Source organism: Gekko japonicus, unplaced genomic scaffold (genome assembly GCF_001447785.1).
Source record: "Gekko japonicus isolate JY-2015 unplaced genomic scaffold, Gekko_japonicus_V1.1 scaffold1619, whole genome shotgun sequence".
NCBI classification, from domain to species: domain Eukaryota; kingdom Metazoa; phylum Chordata; class Lepidosauria; order Squamata; family Gekkonidae; genus Gekko; species Gekko japonicus.
Genome location: NW_015175408.1, coordinates 78,488 through 95,459, shown reverse-complemented (window position 1 = coordinate 95,459; position 16,972 = coordinate 78,488). Strand labels below are relative to the sequence as shown.

General features: G+C 41.9%; 1 protein-coding gene and 1 long non-coding RNA gene across 6 annotated transcripts in view; one reads left to right on the top strand and one right to left on the bottom strand.

Moving 5' to 3' along the window:
• Nucleotides 1-6,122: 6,122 nt before the first annotated feature.
• LOC107122618 lies at nt 6,123-11,417 on the bottom strand. The gene is made up of 3 exons (XR_001482927.1): nt 11,285-11,417; nt 6,485-6,567; nt 6,123-6,166 (listed from the first exon to the last, which is right to left on the bottom strand). It is a non-coding gene; the product is annotated as an uncharacterized LOC107122618 (long non-coding RNA).
• Nucleotides 11,418-12,033: 616 nt separating this feature from the next.
• The window catches only part of HNRNPA1 (heterogeneous nuclear ribonucleoprotein A1), an 8,912-nt gene continuing 3,973 nt past the window's right edge, over nt 12,034-16,972 (top strand). For 2 of the 5 annotated variants that reach the window (XR_001482928.1, XM_015425731.1), the window contains exons 1-9: nt 12,034-12,138; nt 13,720-13,836; nt 13,972-14,005; nt 14,249-14,361; nt 14,751-14,961; nt 15,065-15,157; nt 15,244-15,336; nt 15,932-16,006; nt 16,220-16,375. Coding sequence is in view for 4 of the 5 variants with exons in the window: in XM_015425731.1 (XP_015281217.1) it covers nt 12,124-12,138; nt 13,720-13,836; nt 13,972-14,005; nt 14,249-14,361; nt 14,751-14,961; nt 15,065-15,157; nt 15,244-15,336; nt 15,932-16,006; nt 16,220-16,375 (907 nt within the window). In the remaining variant the exon portion in view is untranslated. Of the gene's footprint in view, nt 12,139-13,719; nt 13,837-13,971; nt 14,119-14,248; nt 14,362-14,750; nt 14,962-15,064; nt 15,158-15,243; nt 15,337-15,931; nt 16,007-16,219; nt 16,376-16,972 lie in introns of all 5 variants that reach the window. The other 3 variants (XM_015425733.1, XM_015425734.1, XM_015425732.1) reach the window with 3 other exon arrangements.

Below are 16,972 nucleotides of genomic sequence, written 5' to 3'. Positions count from 1 at the left end.
TGGTCTTCAGAACAGGCACAGGTTTACATAAAGAGGAAACGGCTTCAAATATAAAGTTCTCTCTCATATCAATGTGGGTCTTATGAAGGAGGATTGAAAAGAACAGGTGGGGAAAATGTCCAGAACATCTTTGAGAAATAACAAAGGCAACATTCATCCCAGAGATATAAAATTCTGAATATTCTGAAGCCATGGACCTGACGCATCCCTTTTGTTGGGAGGGAAAAAGGAAATTGGGAGGATTTAATTATACACAACACTTATTTTCCTATCACACTTCTATTTATTTCATTCCTTTAACAACATAAAATGCACCACTAAGAGTTTAGCATATAAAATTATACTATTTGACATATTTACAGAACGTAGAAACTCCTTACAGTGCAATCCTAAAAAGAGTTACATCCTTCTAAGTCTACTGAAGTCAATGGGCTTAGAAAGGAATAACTCTGCTAATGATAGCCCCGTTATTTTTCTAGAAGCAGAGCTGCAGATCTACCCAATCATTGAAAGATAGCTGCAGACTGCTACACCCTATGCTTCCTTTAGTATCTTAGTTTCCGCCATCTGAGAAGTAGGAGAAAGTAGAAATTAAAATTAGAAAACATTGTTGTGAACAAAAGAAAGTATTATTTGAACAGAAACAGTCTTATGTAGTCAATAGGAATGCCAGCACATTTGGATATCAAATTAAATTTTATAATGCTGAAAACATTGACTTCCTTATAACGTATCATAATTAAATATATTACAGCATATTAATAACAAAATAATTCATATTTAAACATATCTTTGAAAACATGTTGTGCGTGTCCACTGTACACATAGAAATTATCAAATGCTGTAGATTTTTTTTACACAAAAATGTTCATACTATACATTTTGAGTGAGTAAGCTTTTGTCTTACAAAGCTCACTTCAAAAAAGAATGCATTTCATAAGATTTTTTTCAATTCTGCCCTAAACTATGCACACATTTTAACCCTATAAATGTCCTTATACAATACATTCCTAAAGGTTATTCTTTTGGGTTCATCAAAATGGGGGTCAAAATCCAAAAGACCCTGAACGTCAAGTTCCACATGTGCCAAGATCTTCCAGCTCCCCCATCATGCCTCCCAGAGCTGCTCTTGTGCAGAACTAAACGTAGCATAAGTGAATGAGAACATTGGCAGCCTTTTCTCCCCTGAAAGTAGAAGTGTACTCTGCTGATGTATGGGGCTGTCTAGACCCAGACCATTACGTTCTCCTTTAAACTTTTTAATTGGAGGCATAGTAAAATGAGAAATACTTGTAGCAGAACTACCTGGGTTGCTTTCAAATCAATTCAAGCTTGACAGACAAATCTGATTTTCAGAGGTGCTTTGACAGTGGTGTCATTTTGTTTTTTAATAGCCATATACAAATCACAAGAAAAATTATAGTTTGTTTACACTATGTATTCCAGAAGCAATTATGCAAAATTTTATTTTTGGGAGTAGATCAAAACGCTTCTGATGCATTGCATTACCTAACTATGAACGTTAGTTGGCATGTTTTCAAACAAGATGGAAAGCCTCTTCGGGAAGAAAAAGAGGAAAACCTTTGCCAGACAAGAGAGATACTACAGATCACTCTACCCATTATAGAAATGGGTGAGCAAATGCCTACTTAACACAAGTAGTCAACCACAGATATATAATTGTGTCTAGAGCATCATGGGTGTTCACAAATTTTGTGTGAATAAATTAAAAATTAATTTCATTGATTGAGCTATTTCCTCCACAAATTTATGTGAATATTCACCAAGAACAAAGGACAGTCTTCTATAAAGCTGTCTTCTAGGTTTTTCCTGGATGTTTCAGCCATCCTGGAATTTCCTGTAACAATTTACCATGTCTTTTACAAAAGCAGATACAAATACTTCCATCTCAAAATGAGGAATGCAAGTTAACCTCTACATTTCATATGTTCTCTGTCCTTACCAAGCAATAAAAACAGTATTCAAGCTGCCAGGACAGGACCCTGCCCTGATGCAGTAACGTAACCAAGCTGTACCTGAGTTTGGTCTCAGTCAATGCTCCCTCTAAGCTGTTGAGTCTTGTGAGCAAAAATTCGACTTTGTGAGCTACTGGCATTAAAGTTGTGAGCGAGCAATTTGCCTACTGCATAAATTAGTTTGCTCTGGAGCCATCCTTCCTGAGCTAAGACAAAAAATGTGTTAGCTGGAGGCTAAAAAACTGTGAGCTAGTTTACACTAACTCAGCTTAGAGGGAACACTGGTCTCAGAAATTCCCTAACACACAACAATAAAGCAAAATAAAGCTTTATTAAAAAAAACATTAAGAAAAAAGGTTTAAAAGCAAGGCATACAGTTTTGCAGCAATCAAATGCACAAGAACACAATAAAGCTATCTAGCTACCTCTTACTGAAGTCCTAGCACAGCACGGCTGGCTCTGGAAGCAAAGAGTTCTTCTTGGCAGCATGGAAGCATGAAAAAGAAAGGGTAAGGCCTAAGGATAACACCTCTGCTCACTGACTACTTATATAAAAAAACTGCAGGCCATAGCCTCCTGACCTTCTCAACCAATCACTGGACACTGTCCATGGAATCTTCCAGGTGAGAGTGAGTCCCCCCCCCCAATAAACAATCCACAGCTGAACAAAGTGAGCTCAATTAGCAGGCCTGGATGGATGGCCTTGCCAAATATCTGCCAGTGTAGGAGTTACCCGGCACCGACAGTACATCAGGAAACTAAGCAGAACAGTGGGGGGGGGGGGGGGGGGGGGGGGGAGACAGCATAGCTTCCACTGGAACAGACTAGAAAATTCTCTTAAGATGTTCTCTGTCTTGACACAATCATGGCCGTTTCTGATCCTGAAATCAGTATCAACCATCCTGCTGAGAAGCAAAACTGATGTTCAAGCATTGTGTAAGATTTAAGCATTCAACTTAAAAGTAAAATGTAAACTAGCCTGCAAAACAAGAAAATGCTTAAGTTCTTAAACACTTACTCATTCTTTTGACAGATATAGTAGTATCACTAGTCATTTCCAGCTTAGTCACTTAAATTACTGAAATACTTCTTTTAAGATATGAAAAGGATTTTATTAGCACAGCAAATCAGGAATACAAACATTCAGTTACATATTTCAAATTAGCTCCGGACAGTTAATAAGCAGATCTGTCTGTTTGTTCAGGAAGTGTTCAGGCAGCATGCTGGGGAAGACAATATACAATAACTAGATAAAAGTTACAATGTGAGGGGAAAAACCTGCATAAATGATAGTTGCCAATTTGCTTGGTCTAACTTAATTGGCTTCTATTTTAATGTGCTTAGGCATTCTCATTATAAAATCAGGATGTTTGCATTAGTAAAAATTGAACGTAATCAGATAAAAGTCTAGGTTGTAGCAAAATATTTTATCATTTTCACAATATTGTACAGATAGAGAATCACTGAATCATGGGATTTGTCTAAGGAATTATAGCACCTAACAGCTTAATCATAAACCACATACACCGGCATATCACCAATGATGGTCCAGGACCACATACCTAGTTGGTGTCTATTATCTTGTCAGTAAGGAAATGCCAAAGGATCCAGCTCCAAGAAGGACACTGCAGCATGAAACTCTACAAGGAGACTGCCCATACTCACCAATCACAGAGCAGAATGCTAACAATGGGTCTATGCCAGCCATATACAGAAGCAGCCAACCAAATGCATGGTAATGCTGGCACGTGTCACCCTGCCCCCATGGACACAAAGAGCACATCAAGGGAAGGAATGTAGGAAACAATGTTCTCTTCTATAGGGAGCACCATGTAACTACCACTCTGTGATTTCTGCAGATGGTAAACGAATCCCAACTTGCAAACGTGTTCCCTTTTGACCAGTGGATACAAAGGGAAGGAAGTCCAATCCTACCTCTCCTGCTAACTTAGCAGAGGGAACCCTGTCAGAAAGACCATGGCCTCTCTCAGACAAAGGATCTGGTCCTAGGAGTGAAGAATGTCCTAGTGAGCAGTCCTCAGAAGAGAAGAGATTGGATTTATACCAGAAAGCTCTCTTGAGAACTGCCCTTGAAAGAACAGCTCTGAAAGAACTTATGACTGACCCAAAGTCACACCAGCCACTGCATGTGGAGGAATGGGGAATCAAACCCGGTTCTCCCAGATTAGATTCCGCGTTCTTAACCACTACACCAAACTGGCTCTCCAAGACAAGAGGGACGAACACTAGGGCACCTAAAGCATTCACAGTTATTCTGTCATTTTCCCAATACCTCACAGGAGAAAAACATTCATGTGAAAAACAGGAGTGATGGGGTTCAACCCCACTAAGGGCGAAACCATCAATAAGGCAAAACTCACTTTGGCCTGTAGCAAAAATAGGAGACAGAACTCGAACCCACACCTCACACACGACAGATCAATCCTCTAAACAAAGACACATGCAGAAAAAAAGATACAAATTACAAGACACTTGGAATCCTCCATTCCTAACGCCAAAACCAGAACTATATATCAGACCAGAAAAGCCTACCAAGACAGACATAGCACTGTGAACAACGAACTTAGAATGTCTGTGGTCCCTGGTTCAACGGCTTCATGGGGCTAGGTACCAAACAGCCCTAAGAATCCAAGCCACAGCTAAGATTTGTCACAGAGCCAATTAACTGGAAGGCTGCTCAATGCTCCATCATTTTACTTAGCACCTTCCCATGGAGCTTGCCTTCTGCAGCATTCTTGGTGGGGGGATTTTTGTACTTGTGTGTGTGTGTATGCACGCCCATGCCTGGAAGTCATGGCAACCTCTGGCGACTCCTACTGGAGTCATGTAGACTGTGTGGTTTATCACATATAACAGACAGCAGGAAGATTGTGCTAATAGGCTGCTCCGGACTCCAATGTTTTGCTTAGTAATTTCCCGTGAAGCCTGCCTTTGCCTTGACAAAGCACAACTGTGCAGGCATGCAAACAACAGAGTCCCAATGCTGAATGCAGCCACGATACTAAAAGTAGAGAATGGGTATAGATTGGGAGGGGGCTGACCACGGGAATGGATTTGAGCACTATCAAGCTCAACATCAGGAGCACTGTTCTGAATGGTAGTCAGATAAAAGAGATTGCTAACTTAGTGTACCTTCAAAAGCTGAACAAACAGACTGCAGTATCACAGTTGCCCCTAACACTCTATGCCCATGAGTGGGACAACTGCATTGATCAAACAATTGTCTGTCAAGCAGCTTCTGGTGCCACAGGAACCAAACTAGAAGAAGATTGTTGGCAACCCCACAGCAGAACAGTTAGGAACAGTCACGTTGGATGTCTGTTAAGGTGGCTGGCTCTGCAACATGAACAGGATCAATCCTGGTCTCTACCCAGTTGGAAGGCTACCTGCAAACAGCAAAGAGACACAAGGCCAGTAACAGCAGCAACAGACAGCAAGTGGGCTCAAGCACTATGCACATGTGCTCTTCTAGTTCCCGTATCTACCCACCCCCAATGGCATTCTCACACTTTCAGCTGGATCCAGTGCAAGGATAGCAGATTTTCCCCACTTCTCGCCAATGCCCCCTCTAAGCTGTGGAGTCTTGTGAGCAAAAATTCTACTTTGTGAGCCACTGGCATTTAATTTGTGAGTTGATGATTTGGCTACTGCATAAATTAGTTTGCTCTGGAGCCATCCTTCCTAAGATAAGATAAAAATCTGTAAGCTGGAGACTAAAAAACTGTGCGCTAGCTCACACTAAATCAGCTTAGAGGGAACACTGCTTCTCTCCCCCCAGCAATGCTTACCAGTCATAAGAAAATCTATTCCCAGGGTTGCAAGATCAACATGGACTAACAGCCACATAAACTATTGGTCCAAAGTGAGGAGAAACTGGTCCTCTGCTGACAGAAGAGGCAAGGACAATGATTTCATCCATCTCCCCCCTCTTATCGCAGCCCCTTCATCCACAAACCCAGGAATACATCTTCCCAGGGTGAGAGAGTACTACTGACTGAAGGGAAAGCAGGAAAGATCCATAACCATCAGAACCGTCTTCTGACAGATCACTGTTTCAGACACAAAGGGATTCCCCGGTTGAGGGAGACTGGGACAGTACTTACTTGTAGGGAGTTGTACTGGAACTCTGTGTGCCGTTTTTGTTTGGGCTGCTCTGTAGGGCTCTTGTTCTGTAAGGCAAATTAGGTTATAATTGCTGGGCAGCAGTAAGCAACGGTCGGAGTAGCTGGGAGTTGTGTTCCCCGTTTACCTTACTTGCATAAGCAGTTACACAGGCATGACATCACACCAACAACGTGGTCACAATGTGCTAGCCTGTCCTGGGGGGAGGAGGGCCTTTCTACACTGTACATACTTACTACTAGCAACTTTGAGGGGGGGGGGGAATTGCTGATCCATTACAAAGTAGTATAAATTTGGGGGCAGAAAAGGAGGAGACATTTGCAGTACTCTACATATGAAGTAGGGGATTCCCCTCCCTTACTTACCTATGCTGGGTGCATTATCCTTGCATCTGCAGTTGGAGGAGTAAAGGTCCAGAATGTTCCAAAAAGGAATATCTGCAAGGACTCTGAACAAACATAGGTTAGCAACACACTGTAAAAATGTTTGTTCTCCTCCTTGGTTGTTTGTGCAACATGCTTGTTTTTGTTCAACATGTCCTTTCTCTGAAGTTACCATCAACAAATTCCCCCCATTTGTGTTCTCAATGTGTACAACAACGAAGGGTGTTCTTTTTTTGGGGGGGGGGGGAATTGGATGAAAGTGGAAAAACTAATCACTGAACTACCATGACCCTACTAAAGACAAGAGCATACCCAGTAGTTTTCTGATAACTGGGAGGGTTGTTCCTAAAACAGAATGAATTTTTAAAAATTTGTTAATAAGGACTCTTTAAAAGCTTTTTAAAAAACCCACAAAATTTGAATGCTACTGTATCGAACCTCTTAACACTGACTCAGGATCTCCAGTTAGATTGAGTAAAGGCTGTAAAGGCTGTTTTTCAATAAAAAAAGAGTAGGGGGGGAATTAGACTTCAGAGCTTAATGACTGTTTACACATTCACATGCTGTATTTGTTACTCTGGACTTCCTCCTAGATCTAAAAACTAGCAAATCTACAAGGGCAAGGATCCAAGGATACACTATTCTATACTGCACTAAATCCATATAAGTAATCTTGTGCTATTTTATACCCGAGCTCTGCAATGTGCTCAGTTTCAAATTATGAATATTTATGAGTCTACCAAACCAATAGCATGGACATTTACTTTCTGTCTCATGGGAAAATACTACTTTGCCCAGACTACCAACTCTTACATTTACAGCCCAAGCCTATGCATGTTTACTGAGAAAAAACTCCCACTTTGTTCAATGTATCTTACTTTAAGGCTAAGGCAGGGAATCTTCTGCATACTGAAGCAAGTAATCTTGCTTAGTCTTCTTCAATGTCTACAGAAAACCAAGAAGAAACATCTCAGTGGTGCAAAAAACATGCAACTCTTGTGACCAAAGATTTAGGATTATGTTCTTGGGTTGTGTAAATACTCTGATTGCAAACTAGTGTGTTTTTGTTGGTGTAGCAACCATTAAAATGAAGGCTTGTTCAGAAAATGTATTAACTTAAAAATGGAAAACTGCATTTAAGGGTCTTTCCCCCCTTGCTGATTAAATCAATCCATCCTGTCCCAAAACAATCAATAAAGTTTCTCGAATGATACAAACTGACTACAGTGCCACTACTTATCAAACTGACTGCTAGAATCCATTAGCCCCTATGGGAGCTTTGAAAGCAGGGGGGGTTCTGTAGAAGTCTGCCACGCAAGCAACATCAGTGTTTTGAAATAGACAGACCTTGTAGCACCCTCAGCTTGTCTCTTCAGACTTCCATGCTCTTTACCTCTTAGCCACTAGTAAACATTGCCATTCAAGTCACTATTTATCTGCTAGCCTCATAGCTTACCTGTACATCCCTTTCCTTCCAACAATCTGTATTGTGAAGATGGTCAACTAAAAACAGGACAAGTAAAGTTCTCCCTCCCTAGACTGTTGTTTGGAGCACTTCTCTTCCCCACTGTTTGGAAATCTGGTCAGCTGAGCATCTACCCCACCTCCTTTCAGGTACATGAAAAAGCCAAAGACTCTTAACGGTAGCTCATTGCCTACAGTTATGTTCACCCTTATTCTCAGAGCTTAGACTGGTGTTTGGGCTGGCATCTATAGAGTAGAGAGGAGCCTGTCCCAAACCACCAAGAAAGGGGATGCGTGGGAGCAGATGGAGTTGACACCTGTTGAGGTGATATTTTAGAGTTTCAGCTCTGGATCCACATTACAAAGAAAAGCACTTTAAAGCTTTACGTAAATAAATACAGACTTCAGCAAGACACTGAGGAAGCAAAAACACCCCAGTACAAGGGCCCAGACAGAACGTTAGTCCCATATACTCAGCTTTTGCATCCCATTTGTGCGAGATTCCTGTCATACAGACACCACACTAGAGGGTGCAGTCTGGATTAAAAACTTTATGCCATAATGCAGGAAATCCTCCGCTACTATTGTAGGCGCCAAATATCTCCTTTAAACCCGCCTCCACTAAATAATTGTTGGGAGTCTGCTACTATCTTTTCAGTACCCCACTGGCTACAATCCTTACATTACTTGGAATTCTACACATTTGCTTGTTAGGCAAATACCACAAGGCATGCATTATTATTCCACTACTTGCGCAACATTGGTGCAAACAAATCAGGCCTTCAAGTCTTGTCCTTCTTTTCAGTCCAGCAGGGAGGGAAAGTAAAGCACAGTGTTCTCTGGAGACGGCAGTAGTCCCCTTTCATGTCAGATCATAAATACTCTTAGGTACAACACAAACACTTCATTCCCTTTCTTCATGGAACTAGATTAAGGGTTGCCACCCCCACCCTTGCTAAGCCCATGGAAGTTGAATTTGGAGAGAGGGTAGTGAGTGCTACCACAAAATGGCTGCTATGGATGGTGCTACAGTAAAAAAATACTAAAAGGTTCCTTAAAATGTTGGGAGATTTCAAATCAATTGTTATCCTGTAATGGGTTGCTTTCCATTTAGACCCTCCACGCAGACGGGCCGTAGTTTGAGGACCCCTGCTCCACGCAAATGCAACAGCAATTCCTCTATGTCTTCCAAAGCACCTCCTGCTCCAATGGAGTGGAGGAAAGCCAGGATTGGTTCTTTCCTTCGAGGAAAAGAAATGGGAATATTTTTCAGTGTGCAGCCACAGGAAGAGAAAGCCAAGCCCATAAATAGAAAAATGTTCATGGCCAAACAAAGAATACATTGATGTGACATACTTGCCTGAGATAAGTTCAGTGCTTCACTAGTTAGCTGCTAAGAAAACATCAGAAGTTCTTCTTACCCAGCTCCATTAAAGGCTTTGGATTTTATCCCCAAAACTCATGAAGCAGAAAGGCTCCAAGAACCACCTTTGCAAGTACTACACTGAAAATGGGGTTGTCAACCAACTACTGGGGGGGGGGAGAGATACCTTTTCCCTTTAACAGAGCTTGAGCATATCATTTACCAGATGTTATCTACCTCCATGACATGAACATACTTCGGCAGCTTATTTCCACACATTAAGTTCCAGTTAAAGGGACAAGGCATTTTTTCTTCAGATTGTGAGAATCATTGGACTAGATACTTTATATTGGCAGCTGGGTCAAAACCATTCATTTGAAGCACTGTTTAGCTCTTAATGAAAACTCTGTCTTCTTAAATAAGGTGACATTCATTTTTTAATCTTACAGCAAAAGGATCCAAATATGAGTGAAACAGAAATTGTATGGTTATCACTCCTCCTATTTTAGACATTCAAGTACAGGTTTATTAAATACATCCAGGAGCTAGTCAGCGGAACAAAGATGTTTTTTTAAAAAAGAATAAATGCAAGAACCAAAGCACCGCTTTTTAAAAGTTTGAACATGCTTTCCCATAAAATCAGAGAGTCAATCACATACAAACATCTGTCTTCTTCAGGATATCCATAATCAATTACTGCCACAGCAAAATGTGCCACATCTTTATTCCCTCAGTATAGGACTTTTAAACAAAACGTTTGACTTTCTCACAGAATTGTTGCAAGGGTAAATAGGGCTGTTATACCAGCAAATTGTAATTATTGTTTCATATGTTTTCATCCAGTTCTCAAGTCAATTGTTTCCCAAAGTAATAACAGCAGCTAACCAAAATAAGAGCAGTAACACAACAATCACAATACTAGATCTGCCAAAGTTGTGTGAATGTGTATCTTGTATTCTACTGTGTATCTTGTGTTCTACTGAACAGGCCCTTTCCTTTACCAAACAAGTATCTTCCATTTTTTAAAACGGCGCCTAATACCAAACTTTGTATGGAAGCACATACAAAACAATAATAAGCAAGGAAATATCATTAGGAGTTAATGGCAATGTAAGTTCCCGACGCTAAGGTTTGGATTTGCAACTGTGAAGCACCCAGTACAGGATGTTGGGTTTTATGAGACTAACTGAGAATACAATTCATATTGACAAAGGTCTACTGGAAATGATCGGCAAGAGTGAGAGATCCGCGGGGCGGGGAAAGGGAAGAGAGGGAAAGGGGGGGGGGGAGTGTATCCAGGCTTCGGATGCCGGAGGCGAAAGCTTGTATCAGAGAAAGCACACTCACACCCCGGGCCAAGGCAACAGTGGAGACTCCAAAGCTCCCAGTACGACATTTTACTCCAGGGAAATTCAATAGACTTAATGTAGACCACAATGCCTAGGTAACGGGGCTTGAAATCACTAAGAGAAAGAACTGAGAATACGCTTCTGTTCATTACGGGGTGAGGCGCAAAAGAACAGCTGCATCTCCTTCTCGGGATTCATGGCGGGAAATCCTACAACCTCCCCCCACAGTATCTTGCGTTCAATTCCACCATGGAGGAATGCTACATACTCCAAACCGCTAGTGGCCGAGAGCGCATTCATTGGCTTATCTAAGTGTCACTCAAAGAGAGCTGCGACACCCTCTCGTGCAAACCCCGTTGTATTATTGGTGGAAACGCCTGCCGTTCTGCGCATAGTCCCGCGCCTCCAACTACCTCAACCTTCGACCCGATACGCTGTCAGTCACATCCCAGAGCCCTGCCCAAGCTACTATTCCCGCCCCCTTTTCCAACGGTTCCTCACGGCTCAGTCAGCTTCCCAACCCCGAGACCACGCCCCTCTCCCCTCAGGAATTGCAAGCTTTCGGTAACGCGCTACCCATCAAGACCGTTTCTCGTGATCGCTCACCTGGAGAAAGTAACGGGCTCCCGACGACACCAACTCCCCCTCCCTGGGTTGTACCCCCTCACAGCCGCTGCTTCTGCGCAACGCCCGCCAAAATAGCCGTCCTATGCGCACGCGCCAACCCCTCCGCCCTTTCCCAGGCTCACTGCGCTACCGTGAGGCGCGCGCAGTCGTCTGCTCCGTACTACGCGACACTTTTTGACGCATGCGCACACTAGCAGGTCACGCCTCAACGTGTTCTGTAGTGTCTAGAAGCAAGTTTTTACTATTATTGTTTGCTTCCCGCCTTTCTGCCTTAGCACACACTTTTACCACCTCAAAAGCGAAGAAACCACTAAACATTAAGGTTGATAAACGTTGGATTTCGTTTCTGCCTCGACTAAAATGAACGAAGAGAAGACTAGCCAATCCCAGACCAGATGTGGTCGTTCCAGCCAATCGTGAATAAAACCCGGATGCCCAACTACTCAATCACAAAGAAACTATGTAGCAGAGGAGGATATTGCCTTGTGATTGGCAAAGAGAGAAGAAGAGGGCAAGAACACTCCCTTGCACCGAAGGGCGTGAGAAATAACTAACCAATGGAAAGCGAAGAAAGGCGGGGACAAGGAGACAAGCAGGCGAAGCCCCCTGTCTGATTTTCCAATGAGAGATGGGCGACTTGCCCTTTGTCCAATGAGAAGCAGTAAGGTGGAAACGACTAGCCAATGGGAATAGGCAAGGGGCGGGCCTTGATACTGAGGCGACGGCGCAGGAGTGAATCGCTTCCTTTCTAACTCGGTTGTAGTGGGAGGGAGCGTCATTCGTCTCGGACTAGGCCTCGTCGGTTCATCGTCGCTATCATGTCGAAGTCTGAGGTAACGATCTGACCTTGGCCTTGTTATTTGCTGGTTCTAGATCTACCTTGTAATTCTCGCTTGTAGAGTTCTGTATTTTTTTTGTCATTTGCTAATTATCCAGTTACCGGTGTGGGGTATCGCTTATTGGAAAGTATGCGCTTAAATGTCTGTTCCCATTTTTTTTTACTATGCATGTTATCTTGCTTTTTATATCTTCTTCAGCGGGTGGTTTTTAATTTTTCATTGCTCGTTGGACCTTCCTCGGGCGTTGTTTGCGGAATGCGCATGCGCGTTAGTTTCCAAAGGGCAGGCGCCATTTTTACACTGCGTGGCGTTTCCAGCAGCTCTTTGGCTGACGCCTGCGCGATGAGATGGGGGGAAATATAATGGACGCTTGCGTACTTCCCTCTTCACTTCCTTTGGAGTTTTGTGGGGGTTGGGCGTGCCACGTGCTCGCTCGCATTGTCTGTGGTGTTTCTTCAGTTCTCTTTGATATTGCGGGGTGCACCGAGACGCTTTTAGGTTACGTGATTTTTCTTGTGACTTGACGATAATGCATAATTTCATGGGAATTGTCTGTGGTGTTTCTTCAGTTCTCTTTTTGATATTGCGGGGTGCACCGAGTCGTTTTTACGTTACGTGATTTTTCTTGTGACTTGACCACAATGCATAATTTCATGGGGAAACCTACAAAACGCTGGGGTTACTCCCGCGTAAGTGTGCACATGATTTGAAGATTTTCTAACTAGAAATAGTAACTTATGTTTTTATTATGAAATACTTGTTCTGTGTGTAATGACATATAAGCATAGAAACTAAATGCTTTGCTTTCTTTTCCAGTCATTTGTCCCTTTTCTGAATATTTTACGATTGTCACTAATTTTCATGAAGCTGTGTAGCAGTCTGTTGGAATTACTCAAATATGGCTGCTGCTCAGGGTATGCCATTTTTGTGAAAGGGAACTTTACAACTGAGAAAAAAGTAGTCACATCTGTGCTCAAGGATAGTTCAATTTCTCTTTATTGATTATAGAATTATTTGAGTGAGGAAAGAAGATTATTTAAAAAAACACCACCCAAAAATCTGGGTATGCCATTTTTGTGAAAGGGAACTTTGCAACTGAGAAAAAAGTAGTCACATCTATGCTCAAGGATAGTTTAATTTCTCTTTATCGAGTCTATCTGCTTTGAGTGAGGAAGGAAGATTATTAAAAAAACACCACCAAAAAAGTGTCTTATAATTCTCTTGTTACTCATTGGTGTTTATTTTTCCAATCAAAGCAACAAAGGTAGTTACCCCTTAATTTTTACTGTGTTGAGAGACCAATATTTATTTCATTTGATTTTAGACTGCTCTGCCCCTGCTAGGGCAGGGCTCAGGGCAGTGTGTGACAGTAAATTTATGACATATGTTTTAAAAATGGTTTAAAACAAAAAAAAGCACACTAATTGCCTAAGATGACACTAAAGAATTAAGATGATACCATTTTGTGTTACAGGCTTTTATTGAAGTCTGTCTGACTACTAGTTCCCAAGGGTAGTGGGAAATGTGTATATATAGAGGTTCATTCTGATTCCATTTTGTTTACTTATGTTTTAGTCCCCGAAAGAGCCTGAACAACTTCGCAAACTGTTTATTGGTGGCCTAAGTTTTGAGACAACAGATGAAAGCCTTCGCAATCACTTTGAACAATGGGGCACACTTACAGACTGTGTGGTAAGTTAAGTGTTCAGTAGTAGCTTTACTAGAATTAGTAGTCTTTATTTTCACAAAGGGATTGGGAAATGTAGTCTCAGGACTAATAAACCAAGCATGTCATCTGGTTTCACTGATTTTTGCTGTTCCTCTTAGGTGATGAGAGACCCCAACACAAAGCGTTCCAGGGGTTTTGGATTTGTCACTTACTCCACTGTAGAAGAAGTTGACGCTGCCATGAATGCCAGGCCACACAAAGTAGATGGTAGAGTTGTTGAGCCAAAGAGGGCCGTATCCAGAGAGGTAAGAACTGCTTTCTCCTTCAAGTCTAAAAACACGTTCTAGATGTGATGTTTAAATTGCTATACTACTTTTCTCAACCTTCCTGTTTATTAGCTAACAGACTCAAAGCTTGAGTAGCTCCCTTCCAGGGGTTTTGGATTTGTCACTTACTCCACTGTAGAAGAAGTTGACGCTGCCATGAATGCCAGGCCACACAAAGTAGATGGTAGAGTTGTTGAGCCAAAGAGGGCCGTATCCAGAGAGGTAAGAACTGCTTTCTCCTTCAAGTCTAAAAGCACATTCTAGATGTGATGTTTAAAAAAAGCAATGAATTGCTATACTACTTTTCTCATCCTTCCTGTTTATTAGCTAACGGACTCAAAGCTTGAGTAGCTCCTGAATAAATATGCCTAGGATTAGGTATAGGTTAATCCTAAACAACTTTGATTACTATTTTCCCATTACCTGTTTATTAGCTAACAGACTCAAAGCTTGAGTAGCTCCCGAATAAATATGCCTAGGATTAGGTATAGGTTAATCCTAAACAACTTTGATTACAATTTGCCCATTAATTAAATAGGATTTGCTTGCAAAGAAGTCTTGTTTTATCTGCCATATTGACAGCTTGGTGGTGCATTTGCTCTTTATTGTAGGATTCTCAAAGGCCTGGAGCTCACTTAACAGTGAAAAAAATCTTTGTGGGAGGAATTAAAGAAGATACAGAAGAACACCATTTGAGGGACTACTTTGAACAGTATGGAAAAATTGAAGTGATTGAGATAATGACAGACCGTGGCAGTGGCAAAAAGAGGGGATTTGCTTTCGTTACTTTTGATGACCATGACTCTGTGGACAAGATAGTCAGTAAGTATACCAGTAGCTGTCTGTAAACACATCTTGGCTTGTTGCATTTTCTGGCTAAACATCTGCCAGCAACTTGGACACTATTTTTATCTTTTGTGTTTAGTTCAGAAATACCACACTGTGAATGGGCACAACTGTGAAGTCAGGAAAGCCTTGTCAAAGCAGGAAATGGCCAGTGCAACATCCAGCCAAAGAGGTGAGTTTCATTTCATTGGTGGGAAATAACCAAATGAAACTATGATGTAGGTTCTCTTCAGAATCACTGATGGTTGCTCTTCTTAGGTCGTAGTAGTTCTGGCAGTTTTGGTGGTGGCCGAGGAGGTGGATTCGGCAGCGGTGATAACTTCAACCGTAGCAGCAACTTCAGTAGCCGTGGTAATTACTTTCAAGTATTAATATAAGGGCGTAGAAGGGTTCGTGGGCATTTTTTGTTAGACTTTTGCTTGGTTGAGATAGTGTTTCATAGCCACTTAATCAGTATACTTTTTGTTCTAACTTGTAAAGTTGAGTGTGGCTAGCAACTACGGACCAAGGCTCATTCCCAGGATAGGGGTCAAGGAGTATACCACTGATAGGCTGGTTCCCAGTCTCTTCTCATGCCACGTTTGCCAGAGAAATAGACGTAATTTGGGGGGTAACCCCCACCTCATTAAATAGGGATATCTGAGTATGTGTGGGCATTGCGGCGGGGGGGGGGAACCCTTCAGAGTCCCAGTAGCTTTTAGGTTGCTATAGAATGACTAGTGGGGACAGGCAAGGGACTACCAGAAGAGAACTACAAGGAGTTGGGGAGGTGAGCTGAAACTGTCAGGTTGCAAGGAGAGGCCACAAGGAAGGTAAAATGGGATTTCTCCTCAGGGTCTTTATTTGTGCTTACCTGTTTCCTTGAGTTTCTGCACTGAGTTTAAATTCTGGTATTTGAGTTACGCGTCAGGAATATGATGTTAATAACGGAACCTGTTCTTCTCAGGTGGTTTTGGTGGTCGCAGTGGAGGAGGTGGCTATGGAAGTAGTGGAGACGGCTATAATGGCTTTGGCAGTGATGGTAAGTTCAAATGTCTCTGAGAAGTCTCATTCATATGCGGACCTAAAAAGCCATCCTTGGTTTGGATCCAAGGAAGAATGTCCATGGTGGGGGTAATTTTTTCCCAAAACCTCTTTTCTTGGGAGTTCGTAGTCCTTGGGAGAAATTGTTTGGGCTCCAGCTGGGTGGGCAGGAGAAAGCCATCCTCTGCTGACAAATCCCTTCCACCAGCAGAAGTTTCCAGTGGATCCAAGAACATGTCTGACCTTCCTACAGGTTATGGAGGCAGTGGCCCTGGCTACTCTGGAGGAAGCAGGGGTTATGGCAGTAGTGGTAGCTATGATGGCTATAACAATGGAGGCGGAGGAGGTTTTGGCAGTGGCAGTGGTGGTAAGTATCATCAATTTTTGTCTGCCATGATTTTTAACAAATGTATCATAGCATAATCTTTGGATATCTGGAGCTCATTTTGGGCATTTAATAGGGTGTTCCTTATTGACGTGTACATAGCAGAAGGGGGTGGTGCATTGACACTGCTAAAAATCAGTTGACACTGTACATGGATTTTAGTTAACCATCTCACTGATCCAATTTTTTAAGACTATGAAAATGATCAGAGTTAAGTCTCAAGAGACTATTATCACATATCCAGTTAAGCATATGTTCCCTATGGTCTTCAATAGTAAATGTAAGGGAGATATATCCTTATTAATCTGAGGCACTGTATTTGTGTTGAAAATTTACCACATTAGTCCCTGCAGTGGTTTTGTCAAATAAGGAATTAGATGTGAAAGCAAAAGAAATCAAAGCTTTTGTAAGTACCACCTGGCTGAATATTGTTGCTTGGACCTTTATGGTACATGCATAGCAAAAATCATTTGTTACATGTCTTTTTAAGGTTTTAGATTAACAAGATAGAAATTTAGCTCATGATCTTGATGAAGTGATTTCCTTTGACTTGTGAAAACTTTATGTAGATATTGTGTC